We start from the raw sequence: 25,983 nt of genomic DNA, 5'->3' as shown, positions 1-25,983 counted from the left end.
ACTGGAAAGTAACCTCAGTAAGGGCAGGAAGTTTTTATTCATTTCACTGTTGAATGTTCAGTGCCTACTACAGTGCCTGGTGCAAACGAGGAAGGGGAGGCAGCAGTTAAGGGTATGAAAACTAGAACCAGCTTCCTAGGCCTGAATCCTGGCCCCATCATTTACTTATTGTGGAACCCCTCTGTGCCTCAGTTCCCACAATGTAAAATGTGAATAACAATTACAGGGTTGTCTTAAAGCCTAATAGACATAAATCACTTAGGATGGTGCCATACACAGACTGTTCTATGTAAGTCTAAGCTGCCATAGGAGATGTCACTGGTGTCCACCCAGGGTCCCTTTACTAACCACTATGCTTGTTCTCCAGTTCCAAGAGTGTTGGAGCTATCAGCTGATGCCTGTAACCATCTCTGAATACTTGCTTTAGCTGATGCCTATGCTTCTCCAAGAGAAACCTGGGCAGTTATACCCCCACACCAGGGCTGGCAAGTGCCTGTCTGGTACAGGTGTGTCAGAGCCTAGCTCCTTTACCTCATTGCAGAGTAACTCTGAAGTGTGATGTATTTTCACCACTTCCCCAGTCTCCCCAGAAGGCTCCAGCTAGACTTCACCTGAAGTCTTCACATATCCTTAGTTGGTTTTTCCCCTTTCCTAACTCTGCTTCTTTCAGTCTCTTACAAGTTTTTCCTGAATAGCAGACCCTTAATAAATCATTTGTATCCAAATCCCTGTCATATTAAACATAGTCTAAGACAGTTATTTTTATTACAGTGTTATGAATAATAATGTAAATATAAATTGTATACAGTTGGCCCTCCATATCTGTGGGTTCCACATCCATCCACTCAACCCTCCTTGATGGAAAATATGTACAGCCACCTCTCTGAATCAGCAGGTCTCAAACTTTGGTTGGTTGAATCTGCCAATGTGAAACCAGCAGATTTAGAGGGTCGATTGTATATTTCATACATATATGAAATTCTGAAGGCAATTTGATATATGGTCTGGAAGTTAAAAGAGAAACCTGGTGTGGAAATTTTTATTCAGCAGTCACACAGTGCCTGGCACATAGTAGGTGTTCAAGAACATTTGCTGAATGAATAGATCCCCGAATGGGTGGTAGCTGATGTGCACACAAGTGGGTGAGATCCCCCAACAAAATCCAGGAAGAGGAAAAGTACCATCTTCTGAGTCAAGAATACAATTGACAGGAATATCAGTGTTTAAGAGGTGGGAGAAGGAAGTAGATGACCCTGAGGAAAAAATGAAGAGAGGTTAGAGAGAACCAGGAGAGGAATGACGTCAAAGAAATAAGGGAGGAGAGGATTGCGAGGAGGAACCACGGTGTCAAATGCTGCAGAGACTGGTCATTCACTGAGAGCAGAACTATTGTGCTTAGCAACTAAGAGGCCATGGTCCCTTGAGTCAGGGAAATTTCAGTGGGGTGCTGGGGCCAGAATAAATGCTGGAGCAAGGAAGCAGTCTTCCTGGTTAATCTCTGTAATGATTAGCAGGAAGTGCCACAGACATCAGAGGCTGCTTGTGGTGCACTTCCACCCCCTGGCTCTGTCTCCCCGACTCCAGCAGTCGACAGAGTCTGCATGGTGCTCTCTGGCCAACCAACTCGTGCAGCTGCTCCCCAGCCTGCCCTCTTCCCCAAGGCACAACACTCCCAGACCTGTTCTCTCATTCACTGTGCTCAAATGACAGCAGTTTGAGCAGAACCGTTTACAGTGGGACATAACTAACAGGTAGCCTGCTTTTTCCCTTTAGGTGATTTACCTTTTAAAAGATATTTATTAGCCCAAATCAAACTTTCAAGGGCAGAAGTTTGCATTGTGTATGGTGAGGACGGGGGCATAGGAGGGTGAAGTTTGGAACAGCAGACTTTTATATCCTTATTTTTTATTTAAAAATATTTTTCAAAGCAGACTTTTAAATCCCCTCAGGAGGCGAAAGAACAGTGGGCGACCCCCTTCCTGTTCCCACACCTGCTACTTGAGAGGGAGAAGGCAGCCACTGCCCTGCCTCCCCTGTACCCACCCTGCCCCATAGTTTCCCATCTGGGCCACGGGTCCCCTGAGGCCCCCTTGGCCAGGTTCTCACCCTTTGTGATAAATTACAGTCCCTTCAAACTGAGCTGTGTTCTGTTTCTTAGACTCTCCAGGGCTCTTAGGCCCAGAAGTCATAAATGTATACCAAATGACTGGATGATTGATCAGCTGTTTCTTGTACCATTTACTCTTTTGTTCATTAAATGTCACTGGGGCTGTTTTCACTTAGTAAGCCTGTGCTATCTCAGAAAAGCACTTTCACCACTTTATGCCAATGCTTCTCAAACTTTAGTGACTTTCTTTATCACCTAGAACACTTGTTTAAAAATGCTGATTTGCGGGAAGCCTTCCAGATATTCTGATGAATGTTGGTCTGGGATAAAGCTCAGGATTCTCCCCATAGTGATCCAAGGACAACAGTTAGGCACTCTTAGGTGTGGGTTTTGAGAGTTTAATGATAAAAACTCACTTTGTCTAAATCAGATATTATGATATGCATTTAATAAATAGTAGGTAACACAAATATATCAGATAGAGTAACAATGAAATAAGTCAGAACAACATCTGCAAGGTGAACAACAGCTACACCATACAGAAGCCTGTTGAAAATGTTAGTTTCTCTCTCCATGGCCTCAGGCTCTCTCCAGTGGAGTCATTTATTGCAAGAATAGGCTTGGAAGGATTTCTGCCATTGGAGTAAATGTCTGGTTCTTTTTGCAAAGACTGAGCTCCTCCTCTTAGCCTAATGAGGCTTTCCCTAAAGAGCTTGGCAGTTTCCCTCCCCAGTATTGTTGCATGTGCTCAGACACCTACTGAAGATTTGCTTTCCCTGGCTCCCCTCTCTAAGTTGCCATGAAATCACTGCGAGGTTTCTGCTTCTTGTACACCTGACCTGGCAGCCACATCTCAAACTTCTGGGCAAGGCCTGGGTGTCTCTCTAGGTGCATGTTAGGCCCTGCCCACACCTGATGCCCACAGAGTCATCTCCTGACCCACTGGGCTGGCTCCAGGTCTGATGGATCCAGGTGTAGAGGGCCTCTGTGGGTGGGTAGGTGTGTGAGGAATGAATGAATAGGTGTGTCAAAACTGATCATTTTCACTCATGGTAGCCTAGCAGAGATCACAATTTAGCAGCCCACTATTGAAGCCAATCCCCCAAAGTGGTTTTATTAGGCACAGTTGTTGTTTGTAAAGTTTTTACAGGTCTTTGGAGAAGGCTTAAAAACCAGTCTTCAAGCCACTCCCCGCTCATTTACAAACTTACACAACCAGTTTGTTGGCCTTTGGATTTGCCTTCTCTGTCTTAGTTGCTACTATTATCCCAGCTCTGTTTCACACTTTAGGAGACTCAATTACCTCCACTTGAGGGGCAGGGGGCAATTAGGGTACCAGTGCCTCAAGCCACAGGTCTCTCTGGACCCAGACAGCAGGGCTGAGCACCTGTCAATGACAACCCCAGGCCAAGCTTTGCCCTACGTTACAGTCTGGCCTTAGGGAGACAAATGCCACCTTCTTACATCTTGTCTTCCAATCTCTTCTTCCTGGACTTCTTTCCAGGTTCCTGCCTGAGCAAATCCCAGAATGTCTCTCTGGATTCTCTCCTGGCCACATGAGTGAACCACCTTGCATACCGCCCATTATCATCTGACCACAGGGTTGAATTCAAATGCTACCTTCTGTTCTTTCCTGATCTTTCTTCTACCTTATTGCCAGATCTTCCTCTGTCAGAGCAATCTCCTCCTCGCTAAAACAGACAACATATTATCCATGCCTCTCTTAATGCATTTATTAGTTTCAATTTTATATTCAATTTGCCCTCTCATGCCTCTATGCCTTTGTGCTTGCCCACGCCAACCCCATCTTTGCCTGGATAATTTTTACTCACATTTTTACATTCACAAGCCTCACAAGCCTCTTCCAAGAAGTGTTCTCTTACAGATACATTCCCTCCCCACCCTGCTCCATCCACACTGGGATAAGGGGCTCTTCCTATGCATTGCCATGACCCTGTGCTTTCCCACATGGCAACTGTCATGGCTATTGTGGGGTATCTACAGCCAGGCTCTGGTTCACCCATTTCTAGAGCCTTACAGAGATTCATATGGCTTCAAAAGGAGAACCTCATTATGAAGGTGCTTCACAAATAATACAGCATCATATAAATGCACCATATTATCTATTAGTTCATCAATTTATTCATGCAACATACATTTATTGAGCATTTACTTTGTGGCTGGCCCAGTACTAGGCACCAGGGATATAGAAATGTGGACAAGGCAGAAACATGAAAGTTTCATTCTAGAAGGAGAGGTGGACACAAGACAATGCTAGATAAAGAGAATAAATGCAAGTTATGATAAGTCTTAAGAACTTCTTAGGACAGCCCACATGAGGAGCAAAGACTGAAACTACAAGAAATAATTTAAGGGAACACTAAAAAAATACTAGAGGCTGGGCACAGTGGATCATGCCTGTAATCCCAGCACTTGGTGAGGCTGAGGCGAGCAGATCACTTGAGGTCAGGAGTTCAAGACCAGCCTGGCCAACATGGTGAAACCTGTCTCTACTAAAAATACAAAATTAGCTGGGGGTGGTGGCAGGAGCCTGTAATCCCAGCTACTCAGGAGGCTGAGGCAGGAGAATCGCTTGAACCTGGGAGGCGGAGGTTGCAGTGAGCCGAGATGGCACCATTGCATTCCAGCCTGGGTAACAAGAACAAAACTCTGTCTCAAAAAAAAAAAAAAAAAATACTTCAGACAGAGGGAACAGCCTGTGCAAAGGCCCTGAGGAGTCAAAGAGCCTGGACGCTGGCTGCTCCTCCACTGCAGCCAGGGAGGAAGCGGAAATCATGAACTTCGGTAAGGAAGCAGGAGACCAGCAGCTACATCTTGGCTAGCCCTCTAAATCGTGAGGACCTCAAATCTTCCAGCTGAATAGACATATACAATGAGAACCAAACTACTGAAATTTGGGGCAGCTTTTTTTGTTAAAAATGAGACATATTCATATATTAGTGGTAAAAGCTAACTTACTGAACACATGAGGCTCTATATTAACATTTATATACATTATCTTATTAATTCCTCAGATGAAACTCATAAGTAGCTGCTATTTATTATCCTGCCCTATTGTTAAGAAAACTGAGGCTCAGAGAAGTTGCTTACAGTCACCAGGAAAGGGTAAAATCAGGATTTGAATCTTGGTTTGTTTGACTCCAGTATTTGTGCATAAAACTACCATTTTTTTTTTTTTTTTTTTTTTTTTGCTTCATAGATTCATAGAACACTTCATCTTGAAGAAACATTCATGCTTCTTCTTGCTAGCTCCTCCCGTTAGAACTGAGGGTAGCAAGTTTCAGAGGTGGGACGTGACTTGCTTTAGGTCACACAGTCTGCTGGATATCTTAGCCATTTGGGCCAGGCATCTAGTTGTCAACTGCCTTACTCCAGGTCTTTTATAAAACCATGAGAACTCTGGAAATGACAGGAAGAAAAATCCTCCCTTGAAGAAGCAAACATCAAATAATCTGGCTTGGAGGCCCAGGGTATCCTGTGTGAGTACTAAAACCCCTAACTCGGGAATAAGGACCATCCTCCTCATGGTTTCCACTGTGCTCTGGCAGCAGAGAAATGGCCTGACCCTGTTTGCCCCCACTCATGTGATGCCACCTGAGATCTACCCCATTTCTATGAATGTCTGGCAGATTCCCACTTAAAACAGCTGCTGGAATAAAGATCACATTGATCCATTCTGATGGCAGGTGGGGAAGCAGAGACCCATAACAAGCACCACTCCAGTGGACCAGCCAGGGGGATGAAGATTTCTGCTTACCTCCTTAGTGTGTGTTGCTGGGGGCCGGCTCCATTGGCCTGGGTGTGTGTTTCAGGGTATCAGCAGTGTGAAGATGTCAGAATCCTAGTGTGAGGACCAGGAATCCCTACTGCTTGGGCTGTGTTGGAGCACAATTAACCTTCAAATAAGACCTATTCACTAGGATGTCCAGGGAAGGTGACAAACTGAACACAGGTAGAGAGCTAGCCTGGTCACTGGCGGCTGACAGAGAAGAAGGACAAGGCAAGCGAAGAGTTCCTCATTTAATGAGGGTGGCACTGGCCCTGCCATAGCACAGCTTTGGTCCCACAGGGCTGACAGTGCAGGATGACTTGGAGGAATGATCGGGAGGAGTCTTATCCATGATGCCTGGGCAGCGTTTAGTACCTGCAGACCATTCACCATAGGCAGACAGAAACCAGAAAAGGGAGGAAGAAAAAGTAGCCCCAAGTAAGTATCCACTTCACACTTTCTCCCAGAACTGTGCTGCACCCATGTCTACCCTAAATCATTACATAAACTGAGTTCTTCCGAATTTGAGGAGAAAGAAAGGTTCCTGGAGTTCTGTAGAGAAAACGATTCTCCTGACCCATTTGTGCCAGAATTCTCAAGCCATTCAGACATGTGGAGAGTCTCTGGCTGTGGGATCTAGACTTTGTTCAAACTTTTGCCCGTTACTTGATCTGTGTTAAGCTGCTTTCTGCTCCTCAGGGCTATTCTAACTGCCTCTGTACTTCTGCTGATTGCCCCAAGCCACACCTACTTTCTGAAACACCAGAAATCAGCAGATGTTAAAGAAAAGTGTTAAAGACACATTAGCACCTGCTTTAAGTTCTCTAATTGGTATAATCAGAAGTAGTAAAAAGAATATTAGAGGAGATAGTGTCTTACAGAGAATGAGCCACTCTCTAGGAATGGGTTTTGAATGAATGTTTGCTCCCACAGACCATTCTCAAACTGGTCCTTTAAAATGGGGAGGCCTCCTGGATGGCTGGGTATCCAGAAGGCAGGAGAGAGGTGGTGGGGCTCCGTGGGCTGGTCATGCGCTCTCTCTGCTGGGTCATGGGTGACTGTTCTCCACCAGCTGTCTTTCTGTCAAGCTGTAATCCAGCTGCCAAAAGACCTCCTCAGGATCTACATTAATTCATCCAGAGGTTTTTGTTGTTGTTTGTACTGGAAGTCACCCTCTGGCCTCTTTCCCCAGTTATTATTCCAAAGAGTTAGTGTCTTTTCTACCCATTTAACAACACATCTTTTGCCTCTGCACATCTGATTTGTGATGCCAGGGCTGGTGGGGCAGTGGGGTGGTGCAAAGGCAGTATCTTACCCTAAATCTAAGTTTCAAGTCCTCCTCTATAAAGTGGTTTGACTCAGTATCTGTACATAAAACTACCATGCTATCTTGCCTCATAGATGCATAGAACACTTGATCTTGAGGAAACATTCATGCTTATTCTTGCTAGCTCCTACTGTTAGAACCGAGGGTAGCAAGTTTCAGAGGTGGGAAGTGACTTGCTTTAGGTCACACAGTTGGCTGGATATCTTAGCCATTTGGACCAGGCATCTGATTGTCAACTGCCTTATTCCAGGTCTATAAAGTGAGGAGATTCTGATTAATTGGTCTGGGGTTGGACTCAATCATTTTTAAAAGTTCCCCCTGGTGATTCTAATGTGCAGCCATGGTTAAGTACCACTGAAGGTAAAGCTGTAGAGATTTGTTTGCCTATTTCTAGGTCTAGGAACTACTCCTTGTCAGTTCCTCACCCTCAAGTGTGCCAGAAGCAAACCCAACTCTTGCCCATCAGAGTACCAGGGAAACCCTAACTGGAGACCAAATGAGAAAGGTTGACAGTTTCCACCTTTTTAAAGTCTGCTACCTAATTCTACACAAATAATACTATTAAAAAACAAAACAAAAACAAAAAGACCTCTCATTGCAAATGCCTGGAACAGGGATGTGGCGGTTTCTCTTTTTCTCTTCCAGGCAGAGTGTGGTAAAGTATTCAATAGCACAGACTCAGGTCCCAAGGGCACATCCAACATTCCCAGGTATAGCCATAAAGTGACAGGTCCAGAGGCCTAAAATCACTCAGCGGGATCTCTGCATCCACATCCCAACTTATCTTCAATGCTGCCTTTAAACAAAATATTCTAAAAATCAGGTCTTCTCAAAAAGAACAAAGACAGTGGCTCATGCCTGTAATCCCAGCACTTTGGAAGGCTGAGACAGGCGAATTGCTTGAGCTCAGGAGTTCGAGACCAGCCTGGGCAAGATGTTGGAACCGTGTCTCTACAAAAAAATACCAAAAGTAGCCGGGCAAGGTGGCGCATGCCTGTAGTCCCAGCTACTAGGGAAGCTGAGGTGGGAGGATAGCTTGAGCCCAGAAGGTGGAGGTGGCAGTAAGCCAGATTGCACTACTGCACTCCAGTCTGGGCAACAGAGCCAGACCCTGTCTCAAAAAAAGAAAAGAAAAAAAAAAAGCAAAGACTTGCCATGCCATGCTGCAAACAGTCAAAAGAGCATGCCACAGCTGAAGGGAGCTCCCAAAGAGAGCTCCAGGAATGGCAGGGGTGACAGCAGGATCAGGCAAATGCACACAGTCTTCCAAAGGATGTACACCTTGGAGGGACCAGCATGAGGCAGCTGCATAAACCCTGATGGGTTTGTCGATCAGTAAGGTCATTTCACAGCCTTACAGACTCTGAAACACAACTTCTGTTCACCAAAGGAAGAGACCCACTTTCTGAATCAGAATGGCTTGGGAACACAGCATTTGTTTGGAAGGAGCTACTCTTAGCCAAGAGAAGACATGAAAACTGTGAAAGCACAAGAACCATTGCTCCTAGAGTCTGGTCTAGCTGGCTAGGGAGAGAAGGTGGCAAAGGGGTGGGTTCAGATGGGAGTGGGATGGAAACTGACATCCATTTCAGGACAGCAGCTTCCTGCCCTATTTCCCACCCTCCCTCACAGAGCTGTTCATCCCTTCCTTCTGGGCCATTCAGAACATGCAGCAGAAATGAAATGGAAACCAAAGCACTACAGGGAAAGAAAGAACTGGAAACCAAAACCCACATAGCCCTCCCATTTTCCGCAGCCCTCCTCAGACAAACCCCAAGGTACTCTCCTCTGGCCTTCTCTACCCTCTCCTTCTTCCCCGCTCCCCACTCCCCCATAGTCAGGCTATATGAAAAACAATTCATCTTTTAACTTTAAAAAAATATCATTATGATCATAGCACATATATCTGTGAGCAACAAAGACTGTGACCTGTCTAAGCACAGTGCCTCAGCCACCCCACTGTAAGACACAGGGAGCCTTTCTAAAACGTGGAGCAAGAGAACAGAGCTGAGCGGACTCAAGAGAAATGGCAACAGTGCAGCCATGGGCTGCCTCCCACTCAGGTGCTGCCCCCGACCTGGCCAGGAGACAGAGCAGCAACTCTCCTAGGCTTGGCCTACTACCATGCCATCACCACTCATTCTCTTGCCACACCCCCACCTCTCCCTGCCCTCTCACAGGAACACCCACACACTCTCCAGCTGGGCTCTGGTTTCCTGGCAAGCCAGGTGGAATCCTCATTAATAAACCACATGTTTCCTCCAGGAAACAGCCCTTGCTGTGGCTTGCACACACCTCCTCTCCCTCCCTCCTCCTCTTTCTCCTTAAGTAGCAGTCACATTCTTGAAAGCCCAGTGCTTTTTGCCTGCAGCACACAGACACATGCACAACCATCCCCACCAACACACAATGCAACACCCCACACAAAGCCACCCCCCCAGGCCATGCCCACTGGGTGTTACCAACCAGTGCAGGAGCTCTATTTCCTGCAGGGCAGGCGGCTGTTACCCACTAGCTAGCCTGCCTTCCCTCTGACACCCAGCCAGGGTTGCCCTGGCAGAGGGGACTGATGAGATCCCCATGGTTTATATGGGGAATTACAAGGGAGGTCAAAGAGCTGGAGTTAGGGGAACCCTGTGGGAGGTGGAGGCATGCATGTTTGGATCTTAAAATGGAACAGGGAGGACCAAGGGCTCCAGGTCTTTGCTCCAAATCAGAATAAACTAGGCTGCCCCCATGCATAACTAGCTCAGAAGCTCAGGAAGCTCACACATAGGGTGAAAGAATCCCTCCACATATGACTTCATAGAGGCCCTTATCCTGTGCATGCTGCTCTGGGGACCCTGCTGTCCCACAGGCAGGGTCTGTGTTAGGGGGCAGTGTATGTATGATTGCAGCAAGCTCAGGACTGGTAACCTAGCCAGCTGGAGGACCCTGGGCCCATGACTGGACCCCTCTAGACAGCATTCTACTCTTTTTAAAAGAAAGAGTTGGCCTGGCAGACCTCTACAGCTTCTTCCTGCCTTTAAGCTCCAGAATTCCAATTCATCTATTTCCTTTACAATCCAGGTCAGATTTTTACCACCAGTAAATTATGTCTGATTACGTCCATTTTGACATGCTTGTGTGGCTGCTGCCTTGGAAGCTTTCAGTTTTTGTCTTTTCCTGTGGATCCTGAAACCTTAACCAGACCACAAACCTCCTGAAGGCAAGAACTGGGTCCCTCCCCCATTCCCCACCCCGTTAATCTGCAAATTCAGCCAAAAGATCATGTGACCATTCCCTCTGAGTTGGTGTGTATCTAAGAACTAAACAATTGTCCTGTGTATCCACAGAATTAAATCTGTACCAATGTGCAATCTTCCCAATGGAGCACTCCTTCATAGTCAGAGCTACAAGAGGGTGAGGAATGGTCTTGCCTTCCTCCAAGTCCAAAACAGGGAGTCTCTTCAGTCAATGAGGGTGAAGCCTGAATTTCCTGCAAAGGAAAACAGCTTATGGTCTGGAGATCCAGGACATTCTCTTCCTGTGTAGGGAACCAGGGTGGAGTGTATCACAGGACAAAGTTCAGACTTTGTCTCAGGCACCAGGCCAAAACCTGGCACATGCATTACTAGCGATGGAAACAGATAAAATTCCAGCTCCGGACAGAACAGTCTGGGAGATGCAAGGGAGAAAAATGTACTGATTTTAGAGTTTTTTTAGTAGCTCTCAAAACCAAGGCTGGTCCTCACTTGACCTAGAACAAATGGGGAATGCAGAGAGGAAGGAGGCTCTGAGAGAAAAGGAAAGAGGGGCCAGGGCCATCAGGACACATGCTTAAATTACGTCAGTAAATTATCCGAAAAACATTCGTCCTTGCTGAGTCACCATGGCTGACAAAATGCTCCCATCTAAAGTCCAGGAGAAATGGGGCTGGCTGTCATACTTGCTTAATTTAGAAACACGAATATACCTCCTTGGTGAGACTGAGTCCACTGCTAGTTCCCTCGCAGGTACCTCCATGCTCCGTCCCCTGGCAGAAGGCTCTGCCCCCCTCTCTGCCACAGTACCAGTCCACCCACCTCTGGCCTGGGCACCCCCTGTGGTCACAGCCCCGGACAGAGGAAAGAGAACCTCCTGAAGGAAACCTCAGTCTGGCCTCAGGTACTTCATGTCTGAAATAGAGATCCTGGCATTCACCCTAAGGAGTATGGCAGGGTGAAGCCCTCTCCTTTTTCCTTGGGGAGCCTCCAGTCTAATTGAATTCAGCCAGTTTGCAAGGTGGTGCTCCACATCCTCAGGGGCAAGAAACAAAACCAACCATTCCAACCTGCAAGAGGTTCACCACCTATCAGAGAGAAAGCTGTGTGGTTTCTCTCAGGACACTCAGATCTCATAGAAGGGATGGGACTCACCCCCATTATATGAGTTTTCTAGATTCAAAAATCTTTAAATGCTGTTCAAATCACTTGTTTTGTTTAGGTAATGCTGGACTTTTGAGAACGAAATTCTGAATAAATCTTTTTTTCTAAAGCAATCTAAGAAAACATGAGATGGGGTGGAGAAGGCGAGGGGGAGACTTTTTTTTTCAATACAAGTGACAGAGGCAAACTGATACAGAAATCTTCTGCAACTGATGAGTGCCTACACCCAAGTTAAATTCTCTGCAACAAAAACCCTAGATAGTGTTGTTTTTCTTGTACTCATCTTCCATGTTGAGAGAAAGAAAATATTGTCTGGAAAGGAAGGTCTGAAAAGACAAATTATCTTCAATGTTTTATCTTCAATGTTTGTGGCTGATGAAAAAGGTCAGGGGGACAGTGGGAGCTCCAAGAGAGAAGTTCGCTTGGGGCACTGCAACTTCAGATCTACCAAAGATGAAGGCAAAACCAACAGGAATGTTTTTGTTAGTGTTTTAGTTGTTTTTTTTTTTTAATTTGATTTTATTTTAAAAAGAATTATTATAGAAACACCACACTATTTATATCCCCAAAATAGCATTATTACAAAATTCCCAGTTTCAACTGGCAATTATTACATAGCAGGTGAAACATTTTCACAAACATTATTTTATCTGTCATTTACTACAGTTCTTTGAGAAATATTGTATCAAACTCACTTGTAGTTGAAGAAGAGTAATCCTTGCTTATTGGTTGCTTAAATTTCAGTGTTTCAATAAAATGTTAAACAGTAAAGCTTGGAAAATCCCAGATTTAATGAGGAGAGAACCAGAATAGAACCATTGGAGCCTCTGACAAAACCCACCTATGTCTTCTTGGGCAGCTGAGCTCAGGTACTCTACCACTTGGTGGCAGCACACCTAAACTGCCAGAAGAGTGTACAATAAAGGCAGTCTCTACAACTGAAGTGTAGTAACATACAGCGTCCGTATCAAATATATGCCTGAAAACATACTCAATCCCAAACATCAGTGAAGGGCACATAATCAGACTTAACCAATGATAAGTAAAGAGAGAAATAGAAAACACAGTGAAAATGATATGTAATGGGGGAAAGAGAAACAGCCCCAAATCTGGATCCCAGTAACTGAAGAAACACATCCTTTTCCCCCAATGCTAGGCTGTCTCTCCAGCATCTATATTCAGGGAACTCTCTTATTTTCAATATTCCAGCCAAATGAATCCCAGCTAAATTTAACTCATCCTGATTACCTACCACAAACTCCAGAAACACCTGAATGCATTGGATCTTATTTCACATGACATTGAAGTTGACCTAATCAAGGTGACACCAGACACTTCAGCTTCCTGATCAGCCTGCTCTTGGTAAGCCATAGACTACAGTAGCCTAAAAGAGAAATTAAATGACCACACCTAGGCTTTCCAGGCTCATTCAAGATTGCTGTCCAGAAAGGCCTTTCTCCATAAAAGGCAGATAAGGACACCAGTTCCGATAAACACAAAAGAGGTTAACCACTTTAAGCCGTGCCAGAACTGACTACACAACCAGCCAAGGAGCTGAAACACACCCAGAGGCAAAACTAAAGAATCACCAAGGGCAAAAAAAACAAGCAAGCCCTTTTTAGATTTCATATCAGATCCTAACTTTAATGTGTGCTCCCTGTTAAGGGGCCATATTAGTTTAGGAAAGTAAAAGGAATCCTTGCCTGGGAGACCCCACAGAGCAGGCCCTGTGACCAATCTCTTTAGTCATTCCAAAGTCAGGATAAGGTTTAGGTACACAATATATGGCCCTAAGTTAGGGTCATTGATGACAGTGATAAGAATGTTTGCACAATGGTGCCTGGGCAATGGTGAGCAAAAAAATTTAGGGAAATGCAAAGAATAGGAAATCTCATTAGGAAACAGTATGGAGGTTTCTCAAAAAGTAAAAATAAAACTACCATATGATCCAGCGATCCCATGTCTAGGTATATGGCCAAAAGAAAGGAAATCGTAAAGGAATACTAGTCAGCCAATAAAAAGAATGAGATCTTGTCATTTGCATGACCATGGATGGAACTGAAGGACATTATGTTAAGTGAAATAAGCCAGGCACAGAAAGACAAATATTGCAAGTCATACTGGGAGTATAAATTGATAAATCTGGAAATAAATTTGGTGAGTTGTCCCACCAGCTTTAAAAAAAGGTTCATAAAATAAGTAATCTGATTAAAACATGGGCAAAAGATCCGAATAGACATTTCTCAAAAGAAGATATACAAAATGGCCAACAGGTGCATGAAAAAAATACTCAGCATCACTAATCATCAGTGAAATGCAAATCAAAACCACAATAAGATATCATCTCACCTCAGTTAGAATGGCCACTAAAAAAAAAAAAAAAAAAACAGAAAATAACAGATGCTGAGGAGGATGCAGAAAAAGCGAAACACTCATACACTGTTGGTGGGAATGTAAGTTAGTACAGCAACTACAGAAAACAGTACAGAGGTTTCTCAAAAAAAAAAAATATAAAATTACCGTATGATCCAGCAATCCCACTGCTGGGTATGTAGCCAAAAGAAAGGAAATCTGTGTATCAAAAACATACCTGCATTCCCATGTTTACTGCAGCACTATTCACAATAGCCAAGACGTGGAATCAATCTTAGTGTCCATCAACAGATGAATGGATAAAGAAAATGTGATATAAATACACAATGGAGTACTCTTCAGCCATAAAAAGAATGAAATCTTATCATTTGCAGCAACATGGATGGAAATGAAGGACATTATGTTCAGTGAAATAAGCCAGGTACAGAAAGGCAAATATTGCGTGTTCTCACTCATATGTGGGAGCTAGAAAAAAACAACTCACACAGGTAGTAAATACAATGATGATTACCAGAGGCTGGGAAGAGAAGGGAGAAGGAATAAAAGAGGGTGATTAATGGGTACAAAAATACAGTTACATAGAAGGAATAAGATCTAGTGTTTGATAGCACAGTAGAGTGACTCTAGTTAACAATAATTTATAATATATTTCAAAATAGCTACAAGAGAAGATTTGGAATGTTTCCAACAAAAAAAATGATAAATTTCTGAGATGATGGAAATCTCAATGCCTCTGATTTGATCATCGCACATTGTATACATCTATCAAAATATCATATGCACCCTATAAATATGTACATTATGTATCAATTTTTAAAAAGCAAAAAAAAAATTATACATGTAAAAACTAAAAAACATCCATGATTGCTACAGATCTATCTCGAAGAAGCCACTTAAGATACAGACAAAGGTTTATATAAAAAGATTTTTACTGAGGGTTACTTACAACACTGAACTTTTGGAAACGACTTAGATGCCTAGTGATAGGGTTAATCAAATATGATGCATCCCAAGACACACTATTACACGTGAAAAGTTTTTAATGTTATGAAAATATTCCTATAGTATGATGCTAACTGGAATAAAGCAAGCAGCAAAACTGAAGAAACAATATAGTCCAATTCTGTTTTTAAAAAGCTCTAGGCCGGACGCGGTCGCTCACACCTGTAATCCTAGCACTTTGGGAGGCTGAGGTGGGTGGATCACTTGAGGTCAGGAGTTCCAGACCAGCCTGCCCAACATAGTGAAACCCCATCTCTACTAAAAATACAAAAATTAGCTGGACGTGTGGTGGGCACCTGTAATCCCAGCTACTCGTGAGGCTGAGGCAAGAGGATCGCTTGAACCAAGGAGGCGGAGGTTGCAGTGAGCCGAGATCACGCCATTGCACTCCAGCCTGGGTGACAAGAATGAAATTCCATCTCAAAAAAACAAACCTCTAAAAAAAAATAGGAAGGAAATATGTTAATATATTGTTATTATCTCTAGGTGGTACAGTTACAAGAGCTTTAAAAAACTCTGAAAATATTTTTTCTGCACTTACTTTCTCCAGTAAAAGAAATATCTTTCTAATTTAAAAATATAGGCCAAAACTTTATCACACTGTTAGGCACATATATTCATTCATTATGTATTAGAAGCGAAGTATTACTTACCTATGGCTGTAACTGCTATCACTACTAGCTCTAATCCTAAACTTAAGCATAACCCTAACCCTAACTTTGAAAAAGCAGTGCTAGGGACAATAAAGGACAAATGATAAAAGAAAGTCCCTACTTTCAAGCAAGGGAAGGGAAAGAAACTGCCAGTTGTTGTCAGCCCCTTCTGTGAGCTAAATAATGGGCTAGGCATTTCATATGTGTTATCTCACAGAATCCTCACTACAATTGTGTTTGGTAATATCTTTATGCCTATTTTATAGGTAAGAAAATTTTAGCAAGCATGCACATTTCACCTCCCAGAGGGGAGGATTCTGGGGTTCATTCTTCCTGGACTGGAATACCCTACATAATTTCCAGGTGTCAGCATTTTCCCTGCAGCCCATTCTTTCTCTGCTATCGTTCCACTCCCACCAAGTCAACGCTGATGCCCAAAGCCCATTCTGAGAGTACACATGGAATATGCATGTGAAGGAGACTCACTACCCTCACTTATTAGGAATTCTTTTGTCCAGTGCTGGGTGGGTCCTTGATTTATCACTACAGGCACTTACTGGTTCCTGGAATAACCAGGGCTGCTTCTCATAGTTACTTCATGACCAAGTGGTTTCCGCCTCTGATTGCTCCAGTTATTGTTCTCCAGGGAAGCACAAATGTGTCTCTCCGCATTTGAAGCATGATAGCCAGCTCTTCCCTACTCCCTACAACCTGTCCCTGTTCACAGTGTTTCCATGAGCCCCTGTAGTCCCTTAGCCCCACATGGACTGTGCAGGCCCCACAGACCTGCCAAGTCCTACAATGGTGGCATGGCCATGGAAATGAAGGAGCCTCAAAATGTGCATTAACTGAGCACTAATTCCAGAATTGTACTTCTGACACCACAGCAATGCCAATATAGAAATAGACAGGCAGGTGGGTGAAGGAAACATCTCAGACTCAAGGAAAATGAACAAGATGATCATCGCTAGAATACGATAGAGACTACCCCACCAATGTAGGCATTAAGTTCGGGGTCCCTGCTACTGATAGTCTTTTATTAATCTCTTTAAATATTTCTATTGTCTTAAGTGCTTTTGTTTTCTCCCTACATCTCTTGGTATAATTTGGTAACTAAATCATGGTTGACTATCACTCACAGATGAGCATAAATGAGAGTTAACTCACCTAAAACTGAACACAAACACCTGGGGGAGGAACTGTGAAGGACCCCCCCACCCCCCGCACCACCACTACCCTCACCACCCCTGTTGTCCTGCATATCCACAGCCACCATGGTTGCCTTGGCCAGCAGAAGCCCAAGACTGAGGCAATTACCACCTGTATTTCTCACCTGCAGCAACCTTCACACTTAGGTTCCAAAGAGAAGCTTCAGGAAAGCAAGTTTGAAGCATAGTGGTCCCTGCCCACCATTGTTAGATCTCTGTGTTGGCACCCTTCCCTACTGCCCTCTTCCATTGTCCCTCTGTTCCAAATCCAGTCTTAGCCCATCCTTCAGAGTTCACCTTCTTACTCTCCCCAAATCAATCCTCTCACTCTGCCACCACTGCCACTTCCTTCACTTTGGCCTTCTCATCTCTTCACTGGATAAAAGCTTAGGCTCTCATGCTAGACCATCTGGCTCCAGATCATACTGACTGTGTGCCAGTAGGCAAGTACTTCATCTCTCTAAGTCTCAGTTTCCTGATATGTAAAAGGGAAATAATGATAATTCCCCTCTCAAAGTGTTGTGAGAATTAAGTTAATGCATGTAAAATACTTATAACAGTGCCTAGAATTGATTAATAAATGCTAGTTGTTATTTTTACTATCTTTAACCCACATTATTGGAACTGTTTCCCCATTGGCTAGCCTTCTCTTCCATTTCATCTTCCACTCAGTTGCCAGAGTGAATCTTCTAAAATGCAATTTTAATTGTCATTCTCCTGCTGAAAAGCTCTTCCATGGCTTTTTTATTGCCTATTAGTAACTAACTTCTTGAACTGGACCCACGGAATTCTACATGCCTCTCTGCCCTATCCTCTGCCATTCTCCCAAAATACTATGTGTTTCTACATCTTGAGTTTCTGGAACTTAACCTGACACCCCTTCACCTCCTTTGCCCACCCCCAGCATTCCTTTGAGCCCTTCCCTCTGCCTGGCCCACTCCTACCCCTTTGTGCTTTTAGCAAAATTCTCTTGGGGCTTCTAAATGCTGCTCACATCCCTTTTGAAGTCTCCCCGCTCTCAGTCAACAGAGATGCTGTATCTTCCACATGCTGGGAGGCCAGAGCACTGGGTTCAACCCTCTACTTCATCACTTAACTCAAGGTGCTACCCCACAATTATGCACATGTCAGACTTCCCCAGACCATAGAAGGAGATGCAACCTAATGTTTATGGAATCTACTGTGTACCTGGCACTATGTAAGGACTTTATATACTTTATCTTACTTAATACCAATAATTAATAAATTGAAAAGAATTTTACTTTTTCTTTGATATTGATATAAATTATGATATTTATTCTAAAGTACTGAGAAAAGTAATCATTATTAATTTTCCTTATTTCAGTTAACTAAGAGAAACTTCTCAACAGACACTTTAGCACTGCATTAATCTATTAATAATTTGGTTTGGAGTTCTCAGAGTCAAAACCTTAGCTTCTTTTTCACTCTAAATCATGTTTAAAGATTCATCCATGTTGTTGCACATCACATAGTTCAAAAATGCTAGTCACAGAAAACTACATAATGTACAATACCATGCTTATAAAGCTCAAAAACAAGAAAAGTAAATAATATATTGTTTATGAAAATATGTGCTGAACTATACCTCCCAAAAAGCAAAAGAAGGATAAACATAAAACCCAGGACAGTGTTATTTTTGAGGGAAGTAGGAGAGTCAGAATGGGGAGGAGCCCTAGGTAGCATTGAGGATAGAGGTGATGTTCTGCTTCTCAAATTGGAGGGTAGGCTCTCAAGCGCTCGCTTTATTATTGTGCTTCATAACCTTTATATACACTGCATCTAGTCCCTCATACGTAGCAAATATTGCTATCTATGTATGTTCATATATTTTTTTGTTACTATTATTATCATTACTACTATTACTGACCTCCTTTAGGGGAAAGACTAACAATTACAAGCACCTGGGTGCTAGAGAGAGACTGCTAGATAATTCCTCACAATACCCTTATGAGATAGACATTGTTTTCCCAAAATAAAAATTAGAATATTAAACTCAGAAATGGTGAATAGCATGTCCAAAGTCTCCCTCTGTGCCAAATATCTTCCATTTGCACCTTGAATCCATTCTGTATCTTCTCTCCACTACCCAGTGCCCTGGGAAGTTGACCTACATGGACTACATCAACGGGCTCCCCTGTCATCTGGCTTCTCAGTACATTCAGCCAATGATGACAGGAGATGAGAGAATGGGAAGAGAGTGGGGTCAAGGTACCAATTCCCCTGCTCCCAGTCATGGAGTCACCATGAGTTGGTGGCATCTTCCACTGAAGCCCACAGTTCCTGTCAGGCAGCCTCTCACAAAGCTCTCCTCTCTCTTAGAAGTGGTGATGTTTCCCCTCCATGCTGTTTCCAGGCCTGCAATGCCTAAGGGATCCAAACCTTGCTGGTTTCTCTGTTCCCTGCCCACAGACTTATAAACTGTCTCTTGGTTAAAGTCTTCCCAAATTACCCAGGTTGAGGGGCCATATGTTTCCCAGCTGCAGAAAGGTAGAGCTGGGATCCAAAGCTCAGCATCTTCCTTCTAGACTAAGATGCCTCTTCATCCTTTGCTGCAAAAGCTGATATGACTCTAAGGAAGGTGATTACTAACAATTGCAGTTACTGCTGTTGCTTTATGTTTCTTAGCAGCATGGTAGAATGCTATTTGCTCTTCAGGACTGGGGTTACATATAGCCAACAATAGGGACACCTAACTGGTAATGCTGGAAATGTGTGTATAAAGTATCTTGTTTATACACAGAAATTATAAACTATTTATACATAGGGTTTAAATTTAAAATGGATAAAGAAATCAACAATGATCTTTAAAAGGTATGTTTTAGGGAAATGTAAACAATGTGACCTAAATGTTCTCATTGGTCCTATTATCTGGCCTTTCCATCACTTGATCCCTCCCCTTCCTCCCCACATCCTCCTTTTATTGATGATCCCAGAGCAAAGAGAAAGGTGCCAACAACACATCTCAACAGGCCCTTACAACAGAACACGTTTCATGACAGTAGTTTGGATAGCTCAGGCTCTCTCATGCAGAAAATAGAGGGAGGAAACCCTTGCAGTTTTTACCCCTCTTCTTTCAGCTGTCTTCCTGGTTCTCTCTGCTTACACCTATTTTCTGGTAATGCTGCACAAAGACAGTGCAGGCCATAAGCCCAACTTAATCTTTTGCTGAAATCTGTAGAACAAGAGCAAATGTTATCAAATAATAAGCCACAAGTAAAGGCACCTTGATTTGATTGACATTACAGAATAACTCATCCTAATTTCTTGTCATCTTTCCTCACCAATATGATAACCACATTCCTTGGCAGAACACTCAGTATCTCAGTGGAACTGCTAAGAGCAGATTAAGTGTCAGATACATCAACTGGTGCCCTTAGGAGTCACAGAAAGAAGGTCATGACAAAGCAGGCTAACAGTGATGATAAAGAGGAATTCAATGCAATAAAAGTAACCCAGGATTTCCTTACTAGATGTAGTGCTTAGAAATTCCTATTTCAAGCATTTCGTCAACTCCCAATAATCACAGTGGGTAGATTATAGACACTGTGGGCTAGGCCTGGACAGTTGTTTACTCTCATGCTGGATTTTATATCCTGGCTTTCAATTTCTAGGGACATTCATCAGCTGATCACATCTGAGTATTTTCTTTCCACTCCTTTCACATACAAGTAACCGTAAGCAGATAGCAGACCAGGACAAAAAAATGCTAGATAAGTGTAGGTGGATGACAGTAAAGATAACATGAGACCTCATCAAGAGATTCCTATCCAGAACTTGTCTCATAGTAGACACTCAGTAAATATTTGTTGAACTGAGTGGATGGAGTTATTGAAAAGTTGAATTAGAAGACGTTTAAGGTTTCTTCCCACCCTGTTACCTACGACTCCTCAGAATAAGATGATGGAAAACCTGAGTGACCTAGGAGATAGATGCCCAAACTCATCAGGAGCCAGACAGAGAAGTCAAAATGACGGGACTCATCTCAGGCCAAGATGGATGCTGAACGAATAAGTCAGGACTGATCCAAGCTGTTACACCCCAGCAGGATCCTTGGTCCTGGGTAATGCCCCAAAATTTCCACCTGGAGTCCAAGGGGACTAAAAAGAAGTTCTCTTAGGATTTAAGGTATAGACAAAATCTTAAGTGAAATCCCAGACCTTAACTTACTTAGGAAGTCTGAGAAGAGAGTACTTAGATGCATATTGGTGGGGGTGGTAATACTTTGTTCTGAGGCCCTGGATTTTATGATGCATTGTTTTTTCCAATATCACAGAAACCTAGAATTCGGGGCAGGAAAGATTCTTAGAAGTTATCTAAGCCCACCTTCAATCCAGTAGAGGAACTTCTTCTACAGCATCCCTAACAGAGGGTCATCTGGTCTCCAGTGACAGGAAGTTCACTTTCTCCAGAGGCAGCAGCAATGTTGCTAGACAGCTTCCATGTGGGCAGGTTCTTTCTCCTGATTCTAATGTCTACCCGCTAATGCAACAGAGGCCATGCCTGTTCCCTTATTTCTGGGGCAGCTCTCCTGAAGTCAGGAATTGCGTTGTTTTTTTTTTTCCTTCATCTTCATGCCTGCCAGCAAACATCCCTCATTCCTTCGACTGTGGAGACATGGATTGTGGGTGCCTTAATGTGCTGCTTCCTTGACAGCACTCTAACTGATCTATGTAGTTCTTAAAATGAAGCTGGACAGATGAATGTTACAGAGTTGAATGCAGTGGTCCAGATATGGCCTGGCCTACAGAGAGGAGAGTGGGACTATTTCTTCCTATTCATTTCTAAATTATCAACACTATCTGTTTAATCATCTATTCTAAAATGGTCCCCCAAATGGCCGTTAAGTTTGCTGGTTCCTTAAATTCTAGGATCCTCATTCACCACTCACTTATCCTTATTTGTTTGTCTTCTGCTGGCTGGTTCATCTCCTATGCTACAATGCACTCCCATCTTGGGCTGCCTTTTACTATTACTGGTTTGGCACTGGGTAGGAAAATACCCAGGTTTCCCCTAAATTTCTCAAAATGTGTGTTCCTGTTCACCACAAATCCTCAATCTACCTGGCATAGAGAAGCTCTAAATACTTGTTGACTACATAATGAATAAATGCATGAATAAATAAGTAGCAAATGTTGGTCAGGAGAGGTGGCTCATGCCTCTAATCCCAGCACTTTGGGAGGCTGAGGTGGGTGTATCACTTGAGGTCAGGAGTTCAAGACCAGCCTGGCTAACACGGTGAAACCCCGTCTCTAATAAAAATACAAAAATTAGCCAGTTGTGGTGGCAGGCGCCTGTAATCCCAGCTACTTGGCAGGCCAAGGCACAAGAATCACTTGAACCTGGGAAGCAGAGGTTACAGTGAACCGAGACTGCGCCACTGCACTCCAGCCTGGGTGATAGAGCGAGACTCAGTCTCAAAAAAAAGCATCAAATGATCAAATGTCACCTACAGGCTTGATCACACCAGCCTGTAATAATCCACCTCCAACAACAAGAGCCTGTCTTTTTAGCATCCTGGATCTGACCCAGATAAATAATTTCTTCTCATCAGTATCATCTACTGAGTCTAACAGTTAATTTTCATTGTTCCCTTTCTCTTCCAAAGCCATGGCTACACAGAAGAAAGTGGCAAATATAATCTGACCTGCTAAGTTATTCAGTTTTCCTACTCCAAACTTCACTGTCTTTAGAACAATCCTGTTCCATCCAACAGCCATTATGTGTGACATGTAGCCAACAGAATTAGGAAGTGACTGGTGGGCATGACTAGGTGAACTCTGTGGCCTGCCGGGCGCTTACACTTCATGAATGCAGGTCCCTCAGGAGGCAGGGCAGCAGGCATCACAGAACAGTTCTTCCCACTGGCAATAGGGCTCTTGCCTGCCCTGTGAAGAGCCTTCCGATTCTCAGGAGTGCAGATTGCAATGATGTGACCACCCCCTGAGAAGCAGAGAGCCTGCATCTTGTGTGTTCCTTCAGTGATAATGTATTATTCCACCTTTTTCATGACCTTCCTCTCAGCCCCTCTTGGGTTTTGTTCCCCTTCACCCCAGCGGAAACCTTTTCTTTTTAAATTGCTTCCAGTCTGTTTTGTCCCACTCTTTGCTTAACAAGTCAGAATGAAGAAAAGTATTCTTCCAACTCTTTCCCTCTTTATTCTAAAGAAAAGATGAGCATGAATTAGCTGCAGCTATGTGATGAACACGCAGGAAAGAAAAATTTACCCTTTATGTCTTCCGGGATCCCAATTTCTTCTGTCTTTAAGAGAACTGAGAGTTCATCACAGGTCCCTATGAAAACTTCTATTGTAAATTGCTTCAGAAAATTCCTGGTTTTATGCCTGTTAGTCACATACTTAGGAAAAGTGCTTTAAAAAACTGCTTAGCTCCTAGATGGCTAAATTGCTAAATTACCTATATCAATCATGAGTTATTTAGTCTACCTCCTTGCCTCTGAGACAGATAAGAGTATTTCTTCTTTATAATGACCCCCAGAAAAAAAAATCTTTCATCCTTACATTCATTGTCTCATGCACTCAAAGTTTATAAGTTCTTCTTCAGATATAACCCAAATCCCTTTTACTGAAGCTTAAGACCTTTTATCTTTTTTCTGTTCCCAGTGGATATCATAAAGAAAAAAAAAAACAGACACTATTCAGCAACTATTTGTTCACAGTCTTCTGCCTGAAGTTCTTCAGGGCTCACCATTCCATTTAACATCCTTCCAAGCATGTGATGACTGCTCTTAAAATCCCCTTTACTACCTGCCCATCACCTCCCAACCATCCCTTTACATTCATCTCCTCTTTAGCTCTCTGAAATGTAGCACTTGCCTCACTCAACACCTGCTTCAAGAACTTAATCAGCACATTCAAAAATTATCCCAGGTCTTCCAGCAAAGGCAAAGCTGGATATATAGCTCCTCCCTGTAATTCACTAATTCTTCTATAAAATGAACAGAGACAAGATGAAGGTTTTGAAAGCCCAAAGAACCATTTCTTATTTGCCACAACAAACATTTCACAGGCTTTGGCCCCACTAAGAGACAGACAGCAGTGCTGTTGCTGCTCAAGAACAAATATGGTGAGAGAGCACCAGGGCTGGACTCAGGAGGGTTGAGTTCTAGACCAAGCTCTGCCACTGACCCTTGTGAACCACACACATCCCCTGTCAGCCCCTTTCCCTAAGCAGGACATGACATGTATCTGCCTAGATTGCTCCTCAGGGCTCTCCCAACTCTCACATCTTGTGGTTCTTTGATCAAGTGAAGGTCTCTTCTCTCTCTTCTCAAAATACATAAACTATGTCCTTGGCATGTCTCCCACACCCACTTTGTGGCCAGTGCTACCTAGACCAGTGTTTCTCCCACTTTTTAAAATTATCATCCTAGGCCCTGAAGGAGCCTTTTTAGATCCTTTTTCCCTAATCACCCTACCCAGTGAAAATTTAATACCACACATATACTGTACCTTGGTAGAGTATGTATACCTGTGTTTAATACATGGAAAAAAAAATATTTTGCTATCCCCAAGAACCAATTTTCACTCTCTTTGGGGGCAATATCACTCCCACTGAAAATGCATGACCTAAATCAGTCTCATAGAGTGTTTCGTCTAACTGAGTGATACAGAGTCGAGTGTCCGGAGTTGCCACTTCCAGCTCCCACCCCATTCACATGAATCCCAGCAATAACAATGGGAATGAGGCAGACAATGGACAATGGTGTTCCAGGAATGATTAGAATCCACTGGAAGAGCAGAAACCACTAGGGTCCCTGGCAGGGATGGAGGCTCCTTCCAAAATTGGCATCAGCCCAGCTCCCCTCCCGCTCCCCTGCAGGCCATTACCCTTCCCCTTACCTTGGCACGCTGGCCAAATACGTCACAAGTTTCCGCAGGTCTTCCTGTCTTATTCTGTCATGATTGCTGCGAGCAGGGAAGGTCAGGATGGGTCCGCCTCGCTTATCACGACCCCCTGCAAGGAGAAGGAAGAGAAGAGTATTTAAGAAAACCAGTCAGAAAGGAAAGCCACAGAGGAAAAAGAAATCTGTCTGAGTGCTGGGTGATCAGACAGAAATAGGGTATCCAGAGAAATCGGGTCACTGCTTAGGACAAGGTGGGGGGGTCTAGATGCAGGTAGCACGTATGACCGTGGGCAAGTCTTTTGGCTTCTCTGGTGCCTCATCTGTAGAAGGCAGGTGAAAACAGTACTGTGCACATTACAGGGCTGTTGCAAGAACTGATGAGTTGGCACATGGGGATGCACTTGGAAAAGTAAAGCTCCCTACAAATGTGAGATGATAATGAAAGTGGTGATAACTGTTCTTATTGAGAAAACAAGCTGGTGGAAAGTGCTATGTTCTTTGGAAATTTAACCTCTAATTTACTTCTCTTTATAGACCTCTGTGAGGTGGGAGTGCTTGTGATGAGCTGACTACTATGATGAGAAGACCTCAAAGCATCCATCCCAGGATAGCATTACTGGGAGGTTTTTAGATTCATAGAAAAAGCATTAAGTATTTTTTACACAGCCAAAAAACCAACCCTGCCTGTCTGCCTGAGGTGCCACCTGTCACTCCTGCTGGAGAAGCACATGAATCTTATCAGAAATCAGAATGCTCAAGGTCTTAATCACTGCAAATGCATATGTACATACTAAGATTACAAGTGTTTTCTAAACATCACATTTAAAATAACTGGAAGGAGTATACCAAAATGACAATTGCTGTTGCTATTAGAAGGCCAGGATTTTGGATCGTTGCTTTTTCTTTCCTCTACTTTCCAAATACCCTATTCACTATTTATTATATGATTTTAAAATGTATTCATTAATGGACACTATGTTTAGGAAGTGGAACCAAGTTTCTCAGGGGCGTTAGATAGGAAAAAAGTTAAGGGTAACTATGACCTTACAGGGCACTGGCCATTACACAAAGAAAACCACTATGTCATGATCACAGACTCCTCACACCACATCTCAGGTGGCCACTGGATATTACCCCAGAGTAGGACCACAAAGGGATCTAATGAAAGAGAGCGGAGAGGTGCGAACCTCACCAATACTGGAAAACAAGGATCTCTTACACAGAGGGTGGAGT

The 25,983-nt window shown here is 43.4% G+C and overlaps 1 protein-coding gene across 25 annotated transcripts in view; it reads right to left on the bottom strand.

The window, feature by feature from the left end:
- Positions 1–25,983, bottom strand: part of KALRN (kalirin RhoGEF kinase) — a 700,623-nt gene that overhangs the window by 475,227 nt on the left and 199,413 nt on the right. For all 25 annotated transcript variants that reach the window (XM_054480931.2, XM_054480928.2, XM_054480929.2 and 22 more), the window contains exon 3: positions 24,746–24,860. In XM_054480931.2, the coding sequence (XP_054336906.1) occupies positions 24,746–24,860 (115 nt within the window). The remainder of the gene's footprint in view (positions 1–24,745; positions 24,861–25,983) is intronic.

The sequence above is a fragment of the Pongo pygmaeus genome, chromosome 2 (assembly GCF_028885625.2).
Source record: "Pongo pygmaeus isolate AG05252 chromosome 2, NHGRI_mPonPyg2-v2.0_pri, whole genome shotgun sequence".
NCBI classification, from domain to species: Eukaryota; Metazoa; Chordata; class Mammalia; order Primates; family Hominidae; genus Pongo; species Pongo pygmaeus.
This window is presented reverse-complemented; position numbering and strand designations above follow the sequence as displayed.